The 20,171-nt window shown below is 38.9% G+C and overlaps 1 protein-coding gene across 1 annotated transcript in view; it reads right to left on the minus strand.

Annotated features, from left to right (window-relative positions):
* PKP2 (plakophilin 2) overlaps positions 1-20,171 on the minus strand; it is a 95,404-nt gene that overhangs the window by 15,016 nt on the left and 60,217 nt on the right. Inside the window, exons 7-9 of the mRNA XM_030322140.2 lie at positions 7,364-7,481; positions 6,332-6,496; positions 5,252-5,425 (exon numbers count right to left, since the gene is read on the minus strand). Of these exons, the coding sequence (XP_030178000.1) occupies positions 5,252-5,425; positions 6,332-6,496; positions 7,364-7,481 (457 nt within the window). The remainder of the gene's footprint in view (positions 1-5,251; positions 5,426-6,331; positions 6,497-7,363; positions 7,482-20,171) is intronic.

Genomic DNA, 20,171 nt, shown 5'->3' on the forward strand with positions numbered 1-20,171 from the left:
ACACCTCAAGTTGCCAATACTCTTCCGTTTTAACTTTCTTTCTTATTTAGACTAGTTGTACATGAACCAACACATCACAAACTATCTTTCAATACCCTTAATTCTCTTATCATTCCAGCTTATTTTCTACCTACCCAGTATAATTGCAAAACTGATTTTATACTTGGCCACCAAATACTGCTAGAGTAAATAGTGCATTTGCGGACTGGCACTTCTGCGAAGTTATGGTCTCCAATCTCCACTAGGAACCAAATGTTGCCAGTCAACTTTCTGTTTTTTAAATGCCAGTTGGGGATTCAAAGCCTCCCACCAGAATGACTCTTCTAAAATTTAATCTGATTATGTTCCGCCTCAGGTTTAAACTCTGTAATGACTCTCCATTGTTTCCAGAATGGTCTTCAGATGTCTTCGTCTGGCCTGGTATCCATTTTCCTCTTTCCTTATCATTACTCCCTAATTCTCTAGGTTACAACTATACTAAACTGCTATCTCTCCTGCTAGAAGCTCCTTTAAAGGAAGAAATGGGTCTTATCCAACTCTTTTTTTTCCTTTCAGTGCCTTGTACAGTGCCTAGAACATGAGAGGTCTTATGTAAATATTTATTGAACTGAACTATATGAATAATATGTTATCAAGTTTTCCTAAAGATTTACTATCATCTCAGGAGATCAAGATAGATTAAAACATCACAAGATATTTATTTCTTAAAATTTTTATTTTCTCTTGAGACATAAGATGCTTTTAAAATTAAAATCTTGTTTTGTACGTATATCATACTATACCACCTAATGATATATTCTTATATATAATAAAGTGCTTTGATGTTAGTATATAAAAATGATAATTGGAAACATGCAAGTCTAGATGAAGTTTGGATTCTCAAATGATGTTTAATCAATCAGGGGAAAGAATAGCTAAATATTAGTCTTATTAATTCTGATTCGTGGAGGCAAATGAGAAAGTGAAGTGAGGTGGTCTTTAGAATTTGCTCAAAAAGGAAAGTAAACAGACAGATTTACCCAAGAGATTTTTGTATTCCAGCTCTAGGGAATATGTGAGAATGACTATTAGTTACTCAGTCAACTATTTGCAAAAAGCACTTCTAGTTCATATTGTCCTGATTACTAAGGAGGTTTTAAATACCTTTTCAAATGTTTATTGGCCATTTTGTGAAGCACCTGTTCAAGTCTCTTGCCAGTTTTCTTTGGATTACCTTTTGATTGTTAATTTGATGAGTTTTTAAAAAAAATTTTTTTATGTTTTATTTTTTATATTTAAGAGAGAGAGAGAGAGACAGACAGACAGAGAGCGACTAGGGGAGGGGCAGAGAGACAGAATCTCAAGCAGGCTCCAGGCTTCAAGCTGTCAGCACAGAGTCCAACACGGGGCTCGAACTCATGAACTGTGAGATCATGACCTGAGCCGAGGTTGGATGCTTAACTGACTGAGCCTCCCAGGCGCCGCGATGAGTTGTCATATTTTCTATATACCAACCTTTGTTACTTACACACGTTGCAAAAATCTTTTTCTACTTTGTGGTTTGACTCTTTACTGTCTTAACAATGTCTTTGGATAGCATAGCACCATAAGTTATTAATTTTAATGTAGTCAATTTATAAAACACATACTTTATAGTAGTACTTTTTGCATCCACTTTTATCTTTTTTTTTTTTTTTTTTTTTTTTTAAACAAGATGGTTTTGGGGCGCCTGGGTGGCGCAGTCGGTTAAGCGTCCGACTTCAGCCAGGTCACGATCTCGCGGTCCGTGAGTTCGAGCCCCGCGTCGGGCTCTGGGCTGATGGCTCAGAGCCTGGAGCCTGCTTCCGATTCTGTGTCTCCCTCTCTCTCTGCCCCTCCCCCGTTCATGCTCTGTCTCTCTCTGTCCCAAAAATAAATAAACGTTGAAAAAAAAAAAAATTTAAACAAGATGGTTTTTTTTTTTTTTTTTTTTAACGTTTATTTATTTTTGAGAGAGAGACAGAGCATGAACGGGGGAGGGTCAGAGAGAGGGAGACACAGAATCTAAAACAGGCTCCAGGCTCTGAGCGGTCAGCACAGAGCCCGATGCGGGGCTGGAACTCACGGACGGCGAGATCATAACCTGATCCAAAGTCGGCCGCTTAACCGACTGAGCCACCCAGGCGCCCCTTGCATCCACTTTTAAATAATCTTCCCCTATCATGAAGATATCCTTTCACAAGCTTTATAGTTTTGTCTTTAACATTTAAATCTCATTGCTGTTGGAACTTGTTTTCTAGTAAGGTGTGAGGGTAGGGGATATGTTTTGTTTTTTCCTAACAGATATGAAATTAAAAACTTCTAAAGTGTTTTAGAAATTTGAAAAGTGCTTATTTCAATGGTTTTTAACTTTGACTATGTGATGTTTAATTAACTTATTTCTACTGATACATAACTGACACACACATTGTATCCATTCTAGTTTAGGCTCTTTGCCCATGACCATCAACTGCTCAGTGCTATCTCAGTTATGAATACAAGTTTAATAGACTGGATATTTCCTGAAATTATTTTAAATGCCCTGCTTTTCATGTTTTCCTATTCAATGATTCTTTTTGGAAATTATAAAACCAAGTATTTTTTTTATCACACAATTTAAGCATAACAAAATTAGGAACAGTGATAACTATAAAAGATATATATGTAAGTTAAAATTTTCATAAAAAGCATCTTTTAACTTAAAAGAAAATATCATTGTCCCATGGTGCCAAGGATTTTCTCCTATAAATCTCCAGTCAAATTAAACTCTAACAATTCTGAGTATGGATTAATACCAGTTCAGTGTAAGCCTCCTTTCAGGGAACTGGACTGGTCTAACATTAGGTATGATTTTAAATGCCTCGACACAATTAGGACAGTTATGAGGCTATCTCCAATGCTTCGATTCCTTTTGGACTTGGAATCTCCTAGTGCCTTAAATTCCTATTTTGTTTATCCCAGTTAGATTATTACCAAACACAGGGATTTAATCTTATTTACTGCTATGTGCTTAGCTCTAGGCTAGTGCCTGCTATACGGTAGGCACTCAAAAAATGTTTGTTTAATAAATGAATGAAGGAACTTAAGCTCTAGGTAATAAACTACATATTCAGAACTTAAGTAGTGTAAGTGTTTCTGTACGTAGTATCTATCCTCAGGAACATGGAAACATTTCTGGACTGTTTGGATTCCATGAGAGATCTTGGACTGGAAGAGGCTAAAAGCCAAGCTTAAAGGGTTAGCTCATATTGAACCATACTCAGAACACAGTGGACTCAGATATCCATACACATACATGCACACCAAGTTAATTCCTGGCATTTTCTTTTAAGTTGGCTGGTAGCTAATAGAAGGGTTTCTGTAGTTTGGCAAAGTGAAAAAAAAAATGGTTTTGGGAAACCTAGCATGGGAAAATGGGAAGGTAAGAGGACTGTGTCGTTCCTGGTAGTTTCTTGTTTCCTTCTCTTCATGCACAAGTAAATTTTGCAGAAAATCAGAGAGGTTAAAGTTTTGTCATATATGTATATATGTATATGTATATGTGTATATACATATATATACGTGTGTGTGTGTGTGTGTGTGTGTGTATGTATACACACACGTATATACATTTTTAAGTAATCTCTACACCCGCATGGGTCTCAAACTCGCAACCCCGAGATCAAGAGTCACATGCTCTACTGACTTAGCCAGCCAGGCACACACAGGGGAGGGGCAGGCAGAGAGGGAGAGAGAGAACCTTAAGCAGGCTCCACACCCAGAAGAGAATCTGATACAAGGCTCGAGATCATGACCTGAGCCAAAATGAAGAGTCATGCTTAACTGAATGAGTCACCCAGGCACTCCTATTTCTGTTAAGAGAAATATTGGTTTTACTATTTCACAATTTTTTTCAAAACAGAGCAAGCTTCTCTGTAAACACATTAAAGAATGAACATGGTTTCTCAAGTAAAGAATAAATAATATTTTTGTTATCCAGAAGAGTATTCTTCTCTATGGGGATGGATAATTGGAAACTGGACATATTATGAACTATTATGGGGGGGGGGGTTATTCTAATGATTTCATGACCAAGGCAAGGAATATAAGCTTAGTTCAAATAACTACATATTAATAGAATCCCTAAGTATGAACTAAGGTGTAAAATACATGGGGGACGGAATGAGCTTTTACTGTTTTATATATTTTTTACTTTGCTGGTATAAAGTAAGCACATCAGGAAGAGAAGCAGCTCCTTATTCTGCAGTTGAGTTTTTGGGGCACAAAAGCACAGATGTCCTTTCCAACTCCATACCCAGTAGACATCTGTTGTTTTTGCCTGCCCAGCACTCATTCTTCCTTTTGGTGATGAGCCACTCCTTTAGCATTTCAGTCCATGTGATACAAGTGGCAGTGACCCCTGCCTGCTCTAACCCATCCCCTGAAATTCACATGTGGGCACACTACCGAGTCCTGGACAATCAGAACATCACAGGCTCCCAGCCACAGGTACTTCTTCAGAAATGGGCAAGTGAAACTTATGTCTTGAGTTCCAAATGGAGTTATTGAGAAAATGGTAGTTTCTTTTCTGTGGGGACCCTGGCCTGGATAAAAGGTAAGTCTGAAATCACTGGTGACCTTTGCTGCCATATGAGGAGAGCCTTTGAGAATAAAACCAAAAGAGCAAAGAGAACCCAGAGATAAAGTTATAATTACAATTGTTGGAGCACCTTACCCACCACCTTGGACTTTTCAGTTAAATGAGCCAAGAAATTACTCTTTTTTGCCCAGGCCAGTAGGTAGGATTCTGAGACTTGTAACTGAAAGAGCTCTAATATAAATATCTAGGAGTCTTTCACTCACAGCCTGACTTGGTTCTGTAGAAATGGAGGCTGAAAGTCCTAGAAAGCTGGAACTCTTGCTGGAAATTATAGAGAACTGTCTTAACCGAAGAGAGAAAAACTTTTGCTCTTACTTTACTACCTCATCTCTGAACCTGATGTAGGTATGTCCTACAGTGTCCTTATTTTTTTTAATGTTTATTTATTTATTTTGAGAGACAGAGACAGCAGCGGAGGGGTAGAGAGAGGAGACAGAGAATCCCAAGCAGGCTCCGCACTGTCAGCATAGAGCCCGACACAGGGCTCAAACTCACGAACTGTGACATCATGACCTGAGCCGAAACCAAGAGTCCGATGCTTAACCAACTGAGCCACCCAGGCGCCCCAACAATGTCGTTGTTTTTAAAAAGCAGAAAAACAGGGGTGATACTCACTGGTCCACTTCCTGCTGTGAGATTCTGCAGAGCTCCCAAAGACGCTTCCTGAGTGTAGTTTCGGACACTCTTGGCGATCAAGGACAGATACATCCTTATCACGATGGAATGCCACAGCCATTCCACACCCTTGGGGTTGCTCTTTTCTTCCGGCATTGGCATGTCCTGATATTGCTAACCACATACACAATGAAATCCAGAATTAATGCCTTCGAGTCATTTCTACAATTCCACACCCAAACCAAGAGAGCAGAAATACCATCTAGTCTAGAGAGACTAATACTTTGCATAATAACAAGCGCCTGGTATGGAAACAAAAAGGCAAATAGGTATCATATCCAATCAGTTAACTTTGAGCTCACAATGACTGTTTCTCCTTAACAACATCCTGTAAACCTCCCAACTTTACATTTCATAGTGAAAGAGAATCTAAGAGAATTAAGCATAGGCTATTCTAGAACAGTTTTCAGGCTGCTGTTAAGCTAGAAGCTAAATTAGTCACAACCACCCTGGAGATAAGAAAAACAGGCCTCTTCCCCAAGTCTTGTGAAGTTGTCTGGGATAACAACAGGATTCTAAGCTTACCAGTTGCTCTCCAAGTTCACAAATACACACCACGATAGTCTGAGGAATAGGAGGGGTGACATTCTTCCAGTTTTCACAAAATGCCAGAATGCACAGTATTTCTTCGTATGGGTGTACTTTTAGGATATCCAGAGCCAAGCATCAGGGTCACTATTAATGTTAAGCAATTTCTACACCACTGACTATACTATATTAAGCTTATTTCCTAACTTATAAAGCATACAGCAGTATGACGTTGCGGTGAACAATGCAAATCTGGAGCCAGACTGCCCAGGACTGAATTCTATCCCCTCTACTAATTTCCTAAATTTTTCTGGGAAAATTCATTAACCTTTCGGTGCTTCTGTTTCCTCATCAGTAAATGAGGATACCAACAATGCACACCTCGTAAGGTGGATGTAAGGATTAGAACAAATTAAAATAGTGCCTGAGATACACTAAGTACTCAGAAATACACACATACACACTTTGGCTTTCAAAGTCTTCCCAACATACCTCTTTTATTTTCCTGCTTCGACTGCCAAAACACCCAATACTTTTGTTGTTGTCGGCCTGGATAGTCCGATTTTGAATATAGATACTCTGGGAATATCTGTCTGGGAGCTCTGTCTCCAGCTGGTAGGAGAGGTTATGAAGAATGCACACACAGTTCTCCGTGGCCTGAGAAAAGAGGATGTGCATATTGACCATATACACATAGATGCCCCTTTGCACGTATGCTATCACCTATCACAGGACTTACTAGGTTTTAGATCTTACACAGTTTACTGGATGCTGTAGGGTGTGCTTGGACTGTGGGGTTCCCTGGGTGCGGGGAGTGGAATGAGTATGGCTAGATCACGAACTGTCATGAGCACAATATTAGGACATAGAGGCTGACTTTCTTACAACCCCGGAGAGCCTTTCTAGTTCACTTTTAAGGGTGTGTTCAGAACGATTCTATATTTTAAGATACATAATTTAGTAGTCACATGGAGCTGGAAAACTGAAGCTATTGTTTACAGGACCAGTTAGGGGCTACTGCAGTGATCAGTATGAAAGATGCACAAACCAGGGCAGCAGCAGCAGTATGAGGGAGGAATGGACGAACTGGAGGGCGTTTCTGAAGTGGAGCGCACATGGTTTGCTGCCTGGTGGATATGGGATGTGAGGAAGGAAGGTAGTCGGAGATTACTCAGATTTCTGCTTTCATTTGGTGGATGGTGATAATTGTTAAGAAGGATTATTCAGAGAAGGAGCAAGTTTGGGAGTAAGAGAAGAGATGAATTTAAGTTCATTGCTGCACATGTAGCACAGGCCTCCATTCAAATATCTACACAGAGTTGTTAAATGGCTAATTGTAAATTTGGGTCTGGAAAGTAGACGGAAAAATGGGGTTAGGCAGATTTTAATATTTCTAAGCATGGATGGGATATCTTAAGCTTAGCAAATGAGTTAATGCCAAATAGCTACTTCCAGAATACTCTGAAGAGTCTTAGTAAGACAAAGGAGGTAAATCAAATGCAAGATATTTAACGCGTGAATCACCTTGTCATCTGGCTGGTAATCTGCAATGGTTCCTCTAACATAATGAACCAGCGAGTCAATCAGTCCATCACACCTTCTCATCACTTTCCTCCCATCAGGGCCTGCTGAGCTCATGTTTCTACCAGGAAAAAACAAACAACCAACCATAAGACTTAAGCTGTGTATCTAATAGGCCTTTATTTCAAAGCTTTATTTGATTGATGCTTCTTCCATGTGTCTGGAAAACTGACAAATAAGCAAAAGTGTGGCAGACACTTCCTGGGGTCAATTAATTATCAATTTCTCAATGGTTTTCAAATCTGGACACAACTTCTAACTATATTCATATAACATGTTGTCACGTCAATAAAAGCTTTCTGTCTACTTCACTCTAAGCACCAAGGTCATAGCATCATTTACTTAATCTGCAATCCATCTCTGAGAGGATAGATATGAGGCAAACATTTTGCAAGTAAAAGAACAAATGGTACATTAGACACAGTATAGTAGACGTCCAAGCCCCAACCTGTTCCGTGTCTTAACTCTAAGTAACTTAAGGTTACTTAAATTCTCTGGGCCTCAATTTCCACATTTATAAAGACATGATGTTGGACTATATTATTTTGGGGTTTTGTAGATTTCAGTGTAAACAATTACTGACAAATATCAACTCAGATGTTCTAAAATGTGATGATTTAATAGCTAAAATGGCAGACAGATGTGACAAAAGTGTAAAGTTCCACAGTTAAGACCTAAGTCAAAAGCATGACCTATAAATATCTTTGTACTTAGTCTATTTCTAATTTTGCTAGGTCATGACATCTGTCTATAAACAGTAACTACATCTACAAGTGGAGATTGCTTCCTTATAGAGAACTGAAACGTATCAAATACAGCAAAGTAATTTATTTGGGGATCATATTTCAAATTCAGATCACGTTTATACTCTAGTATTATTATTACTATGTTCCTCTGGGTTAAGGTTTTCTTCTTAGCATAGCAATTAAAAAAGTTGAATTCCCCACAGTGTTAACACTTCTGTCAACAAAAATGGCACAAGAGCAGCATCTTCACATTCTTTGAATTTTGAGAATCACCCTTTGGCTAACTTTAATTGCTAAGAACTAGTCCTATAAAATTTATCAGACTCGTTCTTTTTACTGGTAGGTAGAACATTCAAAGGATATTCAAAAGTTTTTATTTACAATGTCGCTGTCATTCTGAACATCAAAAGAATTACAATTCTGAGAACTTTTGGGTTATTCTTCATCTTTAAAATAATAGGTTGTGGGGTGCCTGAATGGCTTTCAGTTGGTTGAGCATCTGGCTCTTGGTTTCGGTTCAGGTTATGATCTCATGGCTTTGTTGATTCCTGCATCGGGCTCTGTGCTGGCCGTGCAAAGCCTACTTGGGATTCTGTCTCCCGCTCTCTCTGCCCCTTCCCAACTCATCCTGTCTCTGTCTCTCTCAAAAAAAACAAACTTAGGGGCGCCTGGGTGGCTCAGTCGGTTAAGTGTCTGACTTGGCTCAGGTCATGATCCAACAGTTTGTGAGTTCGAGCCCCATGTCGGGCTCTGTGCTGACAGCTCAGAGCCTGGAGCCTGCTTCGGACTCTGTGCTTCCCTCTCGCTCTGCCTCTCCCCGACTTGTGCTCTGTCTCTCTCTCAAAAATAAATAAAATGTAAAAAAAAAAAAAATTTTTTTTTAAATAAAATAAACTTAAAAAATAAAATAAAATAACATATTGCACCAAGCGATTTCAAAAGCCTTTCTGCCCCCAAATACTGCTTTCGATACATACAAAGAACAAATGTGCCCAGCATTGTGTTAAGAACTAGTGGGAACAAGAAAGCACACACAGCATTGTATCCTGCTCCCGCGAAGACCACATCTATAGGATGAAATCAATGATACAAGACTGCTTTTAACCCACAAAAATGCAAGTTCATGATTCAACCTAACAGTCGAGGAGAGAATGGTTGCTGGATCAATACAATGAATTTTTTTTTATATGGAATTTATTGTCAGTTCCCATACAACACCCAGTGCTCATCCCAAAAGATGCCCTCTTCAATGCCCATCACCAACCCTCCCCTCCCTCCCACCCCCCATCAACCCACAGTTTGTTCTCAGTTTTTAACAGTCTCTTATGCTTTGGCTCTCTCCCACTCTAACCTCTTTTTTTTTTCCTTCCCCTCCCCCATGGGTTTCTGTTAAGTTTCTCAGGATCCACACAAGAGTGAAACCATATGGTATCTGTCCTTCTCTGTATGACTTATTTCACTTAGCATCACACTCTCCAGTTCCATCCACGTTGCTACAAAGGGCCATATTTCATTCTTTCTCATTGCCACGTAGTACTCCATTGTGTATATAAACCATAATTTCTTTATCCATTCATCAGTTGATGGACATTTAGGCTCTTTCCATAATTTGGCTATTGTTGAGAGTGCTGCTGTAAACATTGGGGTACAAGTGCCCCTATGCATCAGTACTCCTGTATCCCTTGGGTAAATTCTTATCAGTGCTACTGCTGGGTCATAGAGTAGTTCTATTTTTAATTTTTTGAGGACCTCCACACTGTTTTCCAGAGTGGCCGCACCAGTTTGCATTCCTACCAACAGTGCAAGAGGGTTCCCGTTTCTCCACATCCTCTCCAGCATCTATAGTCTCCTGATTTGTTCATTTTGGCCACTCTGACTGGCATGAGGTGATATCTGAGTGTGGTTTTGATTTGTATTTCCCTGATGAGGAGTGATGGTGAGCATCTTTTCATGTGCCTGTTGGCCATCTGGATGTCTTTGTTAGAGAAGTGTCTATTCTACAATGAATTTTTAACTTTAACAAAATCCCTTCTGTGACTCTGGTTTTCATTTGACTATTCTAATTACAGATTCACCTCTTTATTCTCTTTATTTAGTTTTTACTGTACCACTGAAAAAAGAAAACTCATGGGTTCGTAAACTGTAAATCAAACCATTTTTACTGTAGGTTTTTCCCAAGAAATGATCATTTGAACCAAGATCCCGTATCCACTCTTTGAAGAAGCTTGACAGAAACTGAAAAAGCATCTTTTCCAGTCATCTCATTTTATACCTGGAGAAACTGAGGTCCACAGAGTTTAAGTTACTTTTCTGGATGATAGCACAGTAGTGGTAACGTCAGGATAGGAGAGCTGTTCTTTATTCTCCAGAATAGAGCACACCTCGTCTAACATTTATTCACTCCGCCATTTGGTTAGCAAACACCATATGTCCCCCAACTCTGAGACAATGCTATCACGTGTTTGAAAGCTTCCCTTTGACCTTTGCAACCTCTGGCTTGGAGAAATGGCAGTAGTTTAAAATTGCTTTGACAAATCAAAAGATTTCTCACTAGCTGAAGCCATTATACACCTTGCAGATGGATGGCTTAACTTCGTTAAACTTCAAAGTGTTTATTTTGGGTGAGAATGGTAATTCAAATTGGCAGGACTGCCAGTTCACACACATGAACTGCTGTCTTGCAGTTTGGTATTATCCAGACTCTGCTTGCTTTTGAAATGGGACTTATCAGGATTTTCTGGCAGTTGATACCTTTGTTGACAGAAAGTGCATGGAACCCCACTGCTTCAGTCATTTGCTCCTGCATATCAAAAATAGTTCCTACCTTACTTAACCACCCAGAAATATGAACGATAAGGGTGGATTATTTTATAGCGCTATATCCATGAATAGAAGTCACTAGTCAGAAAGGAATTTGCTATTGCACCACTCTGAAAAGAAGCAGTAATTACTAAAATGATGTATCTATTTTAAAGTACTAAAATAGTTTTTTCAATAGCTAGTATTTAAGCTTGTGGGAATCAGAGAATTAAACCGTGATGATCTTAGGCAGAATGGAAGCTTTTACAATGTATCTCCTGAATCCTAAGAAATATTTCTTTGTAACTATTCCTTACATGTAGCCCAATGGAAGTTTAATATGAAAAAAATCCCAAAGTTATAAATGGAACAATATCAAGTATCAATATGTCAAAACAAAAATCCTATTGAAAAGTAAAAGAGAATGAGCAAACACACGACTCATTAAAAATTGATTATCAGAGTTACCAATGAATATATTAGAAATGCTTAGTGTCTACGGCATTAATTAAATGATGCATTTACTTTCTCTGGTATAATCTAGCCAAAGTCTTAGTAAGTATGTGGGCAACTTCCAGGAACTGAAACCTCATGCTGTTGGTACACTGAAATTTAAAAACCAGGTCCTTAGGGGCACCTGAGTGGCTCAGTCGGTTAAGCGTCTGACTTCGGCTCAGGTCATGATCTCATGGTTTGTGAGTTCCAGCCCCACATCAGGCTCTGTGCTGTCAGCTCAGAGCCTGGAGCCTGCTTTGGATTCTGTGTCTCCCTCTCTCTGCCCCTCCCCCACTCACGCTGTGTCTCTGTCTCACAAAGACAAATAAATGTTAAAAAAATTTAAAAGAAAAATAAACAAAAAAAAATAAAGACCAGGTCCTTGGAGTGGGGGTTGGAGGCAGGTGGCTGGGGCCTCAGAAGAAGGAATATAAACTCATTGCACCAAGGCAGGGAATATAAACACATTGACCAAGGCAGGGCTGTTTTGGAGCTCTTCACCTTCACTGAGTCAGACTGGGAGGACATCAGTTTGATCAGTTGCTTGTGATCTTAATACACAAGAAGGTATTAGGGCGCCTGGGTGGCTCAGTCAGTTAAGCGTCCGACTTCGGCTCAGGTCATGATCTTGCAGTCTGTGAGTTCAAGCCCTGCATTGGACTCTGTGCTGACAGCTCAGAGCCTGGAGCCTCCTTCGGATTCTGTGTCTTCCTCTCTCTCTGACCCTCCCCCGTTCATGCTCTGTCTCTGTCTCAAAAATAAATAAACGTTAAAAAAAAAAAAAAAAAAAGAAGGTATTAAGACACCTTAATACACAAGGTATTAAGAAGAGTTTTTCTGGTAATGTGACCTGTAATAGGTGGGGAAAAAATAGAATCTGAACCCTCTGTACATCTCTGAACAAAACCTCACATATTTAGGAGGATTCGGGTGTTTTATCCAAAAGCGAATCAGTGATTTCGTGACTCTCTCTGCGACCACTTATCTCCCAGATTCCTGAGTGTCACAATGAAAAGAAGAAAAGAAAACCAAACACCCTGGACCTTGCTAGAATTAAAAGAAGAATGGTATATCTTTGTTAAGATTAATGACAGGTTGACTAAACCTTCAATTCATATGGTGAACCAAAGAATGGACAAAGTCAAATGATAAAAATAACTGCAATTTAGTGGATGTGACAGATAGAGTAGGCATTATATAAATATTATGATCTGTAATTTTCATAAAATTCCCCCAAATCACAGCATGCTAAAATCTCATTTGGAATCCTGACCTGTGACTCCTGTTTAAAATCAGAATTATCTGCTTCTAGTAGGATTTTTATTGGTCCTTCCATCAGCAGTTATCTGTGTGTGGCTGCTTGTAGGCAGGCATGCTGTTACAACCAGTCTGCCAGCACTGAAAGAAAGTTTGTTACAACACAGAATGTTCAAAGCTCACTGTGTGGTGCATGGCCAACTAGCTAGGGGAAATGAACACTGTATGTTAACTATACTGAAATTAAAAATTAAAAAAAAATAAAGTGAAAGGCTATAATTGTTTACCAGATAGGAGAACGACAGATAATAATATGGTTAAAGTCAATCTTTTTTTTTTTTTTAATTTATTAGAGAAAGCGAGAGCACGAGTACGTGTCTGCACATGTGTGCACACAAGTAGGGGAGGGGTAGAGAGAGAAGGAGAGAAAGAAAATCCCAAGCAGGCTCTGCAGTGCAGAACCTGATGCGGGGCTTGAACTCACAAACCAAGAGGTCATGGCCTGAGCCCCAAGTCAGCCTCTTAACCGACTGAGCCACCCAGATGCCCCAAAGTGAATCTTTTTAAGATACTTCACCAACAAGTAATTCTAAGAGGCAGAGATTTTTTAAAAATATTTTTAAAATATTTACTTACTTTTGGGGCAGGGAGAGGGCAGAGAAAGGAGACACAGAATCTGAAGTAGGCTCCAACTCATGGACCGTGAGATCATGACCTGAGCCAAAGACAGACATTTAACTATGTCACCCAGGCCCCCCCCCCCATTTTTTTTTTTTTAAATGGGGCAATGTCTACTGATTATAGGTGTGGTTTTCTACTAACACACAGTTTACATGTGTATCACATGCAAGACCTACTGCCTATGGGACCAGTCTTCAAGGTATAACCACGCACACTGAAATAGTGATCACCTCAATGGTTTAAAAAATACTATGGCTACATCTTCACATTCAACAACAATTGTGGGATTTCTAATGTTATGTATCAGAAATTGTGCAGTAAGGTCTCAGTCTGCTAAGTGCTTGGTCAGAGTCCATTCTAAGACCCAACAGGCACTTGATAAGAGATTGGTGGATAAGGAGGCGTCCTTCTTCCTCTTGTTATTTGAGATTTAGGTCTGGGCTTTTGTTTATCTCTCAGCTGATATATATCAAACAGTTGGGCCTTGTCTGTGATTAACCCAGAGAAAGCAGCAGAGGCAGTCTGTTATTGCACAGAACAAAAGGGGAGCCTCATTTGAGCTGGCAGAGGGACAAAAACTCTTTGCCAAGAGAAGGGCTTGTCTGTTACCCTGAAGTCAACATCAGTTCCTGAAGGTATCTGCAAACATCAGCCAAAGTCAACTGTTTGGTCTGCAAACAGAAGCATCATTGGGAAGTAGAACAAAGCTCTCCCACCTACATATCTTGTTCCTTCCAGGACAAGGAACATTAACCGAACAAAGATATGTCAGCATCTATTATACATCAAGAAACCAGAAGGTAGAGGAGGAGAAAATCTGTCCTTAAAAATCCTTTAGTTTTGCTTTCCTGTATTTTTCAGGTCCTCCAAAAGTATTCTGAATAGTCAATGCAGCCAGTAATAATCTGGTTGGCAGGTTAACAGTCATTTCTTTCGGATTTAGCTGGCTGTTCAAGATAAAATGCCAAATTACATTTCAAATCAATTATCAAGAGCAAACTCATTTTTAAAATATGCCCAGAAGCCACTGGAACTTGGGTAGACACTCTTGACACCTAAGGGAGACATCTGGGTACCAGACTAAGATTGATAAAGGTGCTTAAGTCCTAGCGAAAATCATATGATGCTCAGATAGTCTGTACCTCCAAGACAGCCATAGACTTTAACCACAGGATAGCAACAAAGTCATCAGCTGCTTTATCCAAATACATCAACCTGCTCATTTTTTTTTAAATAATGATGAATTACAAAATTTTTAATAGTAATTCTGACTATGATAAGAGTTTCTTTGACAACGAGAAATGTCATATAATTATTGAGAAGTACAATTTTTAATCTGGGCCTATCTGCTAAGGGCATGGATAGGACAGGAGAAAATTGAGTCTGAAGAACTGAGACCTTTTCAAGGATTGTCATTGTGCTGTTTGACAATTCTAATGTGACATATGCTCTTAAGAGCACTGGGCTGAGGGAGATGAGAGAGGGATGAAAACATGGCTGTATTTGCTTGGTTTGATGTTTGATTTGTTTGCTTTACTATCTTACTTACTGATGAGAGATTTCAAATTTTTTTTTAAATGTTTTTATTTATTTTTGAAGGAGACCGATAGAGCATGAGCGGGGGAGGAACAGAGAGAGAGGGAGGCACAGAATCCGAAGAGGGCTCCAGGCTCTGAGCTGTCAGCACAGAGCCTGATGCAGGGCTCGAACCCATGAACTGTGAGATCATGACCTGAGCCGAAGTCGGATGCTTAACTGACTGAGCCACCCAGGTGCCCCACTGATGAGAAATTTCAAACTGATGATCTGAAATCTCCAAGATTTAGCTTATAAAACATTTTTTAAAATCCAGATTTTATATACCCATTTATTTTTTACATGTTTACTTTTGAGAGAGAGAGTGTGTGAGTGGAGGCGGGGCAGAGGGAGAGGGAGAAAGAATTCCAAATAGGCTCCATGCTGTCAGCACACAGCCTGCTGCAGGGCTTGAACCCACGAACTGTGAGATCACAACCTGAGCCAAAATCAAGAGTCAGATGCTCAATTGACTGAGCTACCCAGGAAGCTCTTATATATCCATTTAAATACAACTTACACCTTTTAAATTTATGTGAAGAGACATTTACAAAATAATTTAATCCGTTAAACTACACATTTGTTTCTATATTATTGGGGATCAAGAATTCCTGTCCCCCAAGAATTCCGATCCTTCCAGCTGGACTAAAAATCAAATTGACACGACACAGATTTAGAGGAGAAAATCAAATAGCGTATTTACAGAGAATCTACACATTCATGGAAATTCCAAAGACAGGCAAAATGAAGTATATGAGTCATTCTGAACTAAGAAGAAGTGGGTAGGGATCTGGGACTTCAGAGAAATATAATTTACAGGGCAGTAAGAAAAGAGCAGATGTCTGGTAATTAGATGTTTGTCCTGCCATACAGATGGGTCGGATAAAATTTATCTATGCTAATAACCCTTATTTTGGAAAGACCCCTAATTTAGGGTATTCTATGTAGTTAACGAAGGGGCAAAATTTTCTCTAGAGCCCACAGGATCTTGATTGCCTTCAGCTCAAAATAATCTTCATGTCAAGGTGGGCCCTCTTAGGGTGGTCTATCCTTGACCCCCACAATATCTAAAATGTACCACATATAAAATGCAATTATAACTGATAGTATAACATTGCTGTAAATATTGCCAATTCCATTACATATGGTGTACAGGAGTAAATTTTGTCGCCCCAAGGAATGCCTCTTTGACATATTATTTTAAGCTGGTTATTTTTAAGAAGCAGCAAACACAGGAGAAGGTCTGCAAACTAAGTGGAAGTTACACTTTTGTAAGAGACATTTACATTTGTAAGGGAAATCTCCATTTGTGAAGGTGTCTCCTAGCTGTATTGGCAAGTGGGGGAAGACTCTAAATCTCTAAAAAATTATCAATGGAGAAAGCATGAACTTAAAACTACCTAACAGCCTTATTCTTGTTTACTGTGGTTTGCCTGGTAACTTCCCTGACTCCCACCCCCAACATCTTCTTTGTCTGTGACTGAAGATGATATTTAAGGTGATGGCTTTAGCCATTTTGGGGAGTTACTCAGTTTTCTTGGGTTTCTCCCATGTATATAGGAGATATACATTTTATTAAGCTTTTGTTTGACTTTCTCCTGCTAGTCTGTCTCAAGTCAATTTGATTGTTAGACCAGCCAGAAGAATCTTGAAGGGCACAGAAAAAATTTTCCTCTCCATCAACAGACTTCAATATTGCTTATGTTTACATATCAAATGTGAAGAATTTAAATAATTAACCAAATACACGTGTTTGAAGTTGATGATTCAACTGTCTTTATATTTCTGGAAAAACCACTCTGTAGGTTGAATTATGTGAATACTTCTATCAGGTTTTGGTATTGTTTACACTATCTTCTACCTTTATATTAAATTATTTTCCAGAAATAAAGAACTACATTTAAATTACAATTTTAAAAAGTAGTTCTGACTTGCTTTGGATCTATATTCTCACACACAAAAAAACTTATTTGATAATCAGGGAAACTAGACCCTAGTTTAAGTAATCTTAATTATTTAAATAATCATCTAGCATTATGCACACAGCTCGACCAAATAAATCCTTTTCTGTCATGAATATTCAGAATAAGGGATGAATGAGCACAAATAAATAGAATGAAAATATATAATTAAGGAAATGCAGATTCAAAAAAGTTCTGAAGTTTGATATCTAGATATGTGTAAAATGAAATTCAGTAACACCATATTTTTTAATACTCAACAAGATAGATATATTTGAATGTATTAAAATTTTACATAGAGACATTCTTTTTCCAGAGAGTAGGTGTACTGATATTCAGTACAGCACGCCCTCCCACCTCATGACATTACTCTCAACCCTGTGGCTAATTAGGACACAAGACTGATAAGTACAGCTTTTCTTTTTAAGGTAGTTTGCTTTCTCTGACCACTCAAATCCACCCCGGTTAGATTTACAGTAATAAGTGACAATGGAAGTTTCTTTTAAGACAGTTATAAATTTTAGTTTATATAATTATATTATACATTCATCAAAACACATTTGCTATACTGTGATGTGGAGAAAATGAAGTTTGAGTAATTTGCAAGGGAAATGTGGTAACCATTTGCTTCTCTAACCATTTGCTTCATCTATGGGCACAAAATACAAGAATAAGAAAAATCATCCTAAACAAAAAGGCAAAATTCTAGGGTGGTCTTCAATTATGGTGATAAGATTAATATGACTATATTGAAAAATGACAGAGACGAACCAGTAACAGAATGAGGAGCTGAAGATGGAGAGGGACATTCAAACACCTGCTCATCCTTTAAAAGCTCCTTCAATGTAACTTTCCAGTTAACTTTTTCCAACCTTCAGGCAACTCAATGCCTTGGTCTTTCATACCTTTTACACTTCTTATCAAATGGACTGTGACTTTTCTCTTCAGGTGCCTGTCTCTCCTACTAAACCTGGAGTTCCTCCAGGGCAACGATAGATCTCATCTCCCTTTGAAATTTCAGAAATTTAAACAGTGCTCTGAATATAGCAGGCATTCAAGGAATAAATACAATGTTGGGTAAGAGGAAAGATAGACTAAGTGGTAAAATACCAAGAAAGCTGGACTAGTTTCCTTTCTCAAATTTCTGATAACTGGTTCTGTACTTGTGGGAGAATCACTGTCCGCTTAATTTCTTCAAGAATGAAGAAGGAGACTGCTAACAGAGGCTGCCTAGAGAGGTTTGTGTTTGGCCCAAAGTGTCTTCCAGAAGTTTGAATCTCACTGCTCTTGGAACAAGCATTTTTCCCGCCATTCTCTAGTCTGACAGTTTCTGCCATTCCACATGGTCTTACACCTGTCCACAAGAAGTCCAATCTGAAGTCTGGAGGCATTCTAATTTCTGACCTCTAAGTTATTTCCACCCCTTCTCCTTTAAGAGAACAAAGACTGAGGAAAGAGGGGGAAAGAAATGAAAGGAAGGAAGGAGGGGAAGATAGAAGCCAGGAGAGTAATATGGAGGAACAGAGAACAGTGGTCAATCTTTGGTAGAAATTTCAAACCTCCCCTGATAATAACCATTGGTTTTATTTGTCACATCCAAAGGTTTTCCAAAAGTGTGTCAATGAGGGAGGTGGAACATACAGATTTGACAGCCATGTCACATCAATTGCTAAGAAGTTACCCATATTAATTGGAAAGCAGGGGCTCATCACAATGAGTGTGCTTGTAGGAGAGGTGTTAAATCAAAGGAGGCAGCTAATGCTTTTTGGTAAATTTATAATTCTATGATTGTCACATAAGTCTTTTGGAATCTGAAATTCCTGGCAGAGTGTATCCTACTGATTGCAATGAATTATCAAATATTTTAACTGTTACACTTGTCACTCTAAATAAATAAAAATAATTTGAAAAAAATTTTCTCCATTCAAAAAAAAAAAAAAAAAAAGAAAAAAGAAATGCTGAAGCTTTGGAATACCTTCCAAGAAAACAAAGGAATTGTTTCTTCTTTGAAAAGGGATGTGTATAGAAAAAAATATGCTTGTACCCTAACTATCCACATTTTGATGGTAATTAACAGAAATTCAGATCTGGTGGTGTGCTGGTGAATGTTTATTTAACAACCAACTTTCTAGGGGCAAGGGAGTTGGGAGACCTCTGACTTGCAGCATTTGCCAGTTTCTATGGTATAAATACTCCCAGTGGCTGATTTCAAGTTACCAACATGAGGTCACTGCCTATGGAGTTAAGAGATGCTGACGATCGCTTTTGCTGGCTCTAGCACAAGGTAGAGGGTACAATTTCATGTTTCCTCTCCTACCTTGGATTTTACTACTCTTAGGCTAGCATAATATTATTTAAGAAACCTAAAGAAAGCGCCACGTCCCATGGAAAATGCTGCTGCAAGCAGACGTTAATCCTGTATGTAAGAGATCTGACACCTGACAAGTATGCTGTACCTGACAGTCTCTCTGAATGATAAACTCTGCAGGTGCTCCTGTGTGAATGCAATCTCGCTGAGGCAGCTCCAGGTGCACAGGGCCACTGCCACAATTTCATCAACAAAGCAAGTGACTCATTCTATGCCATTGCTATATGCAGACCAAGGGAAGTTCTTCTCAAAACTGATCTCAGTGTCAAGTTAGTAAAGGGACAAAGTCACTGGTGCATGTGGTTTTTCTCCTAAGTAGATTGAAAAAATTTAGCTAGGCTAACCTGAGTCAACCATAATGCCAAGGATACTGCTCATGTGGCCAATTCATTTTTGGCTCTTATACTCTCTGGGGGACAGAATACCTCAAATAAACTTGTAGCAATTAAGATATTTGCTAACATTTATGACCTTCTTATTCAGCTTAGATTCACACTTGTTAGAACCAGTCAACACCTGTCTTAAAATCTTTTTTAGAGAAGCTGTGGTCAAAAATAAGCAACTGCTCAGCACACACTTCTATTGTCATGGAAACTGAGGCTATGTGATTGCAGGTTCCCTAGAGGTCTTCTCTTACATTCTGCGCATTTGTCCTAGCACAGGTCCTAGAGGCTTTTATACTCATAGTGACAACATCTACCCTGATTTGCCTACAATGCCATCTCCTCTCATGGAAATTTCTCTCATTTCTTAGGCTTCATCCTTTGTACCTTCTCTGTTTATATGAAACGCAGTGTAGAGTTCCACTTGCACAGAACTTCTAAAACAAAAACAAGGAGACACGGATACAGTACTTTAAGACTTGAATG

Source organism: Lynx canadensis, chromosome B4, assembly GCF_007474595.2.
Source record: "Lynx canadensis isolate LIC74 chromosome B4, mLynCan4.pri.v2, whole genome shotgun sequence".
Lineage (NCBI taxonomy): Eukaryota > Metazoa > Chordata > Mammalia > Carnivora > Felidae > Lynx > Lynx canadensis.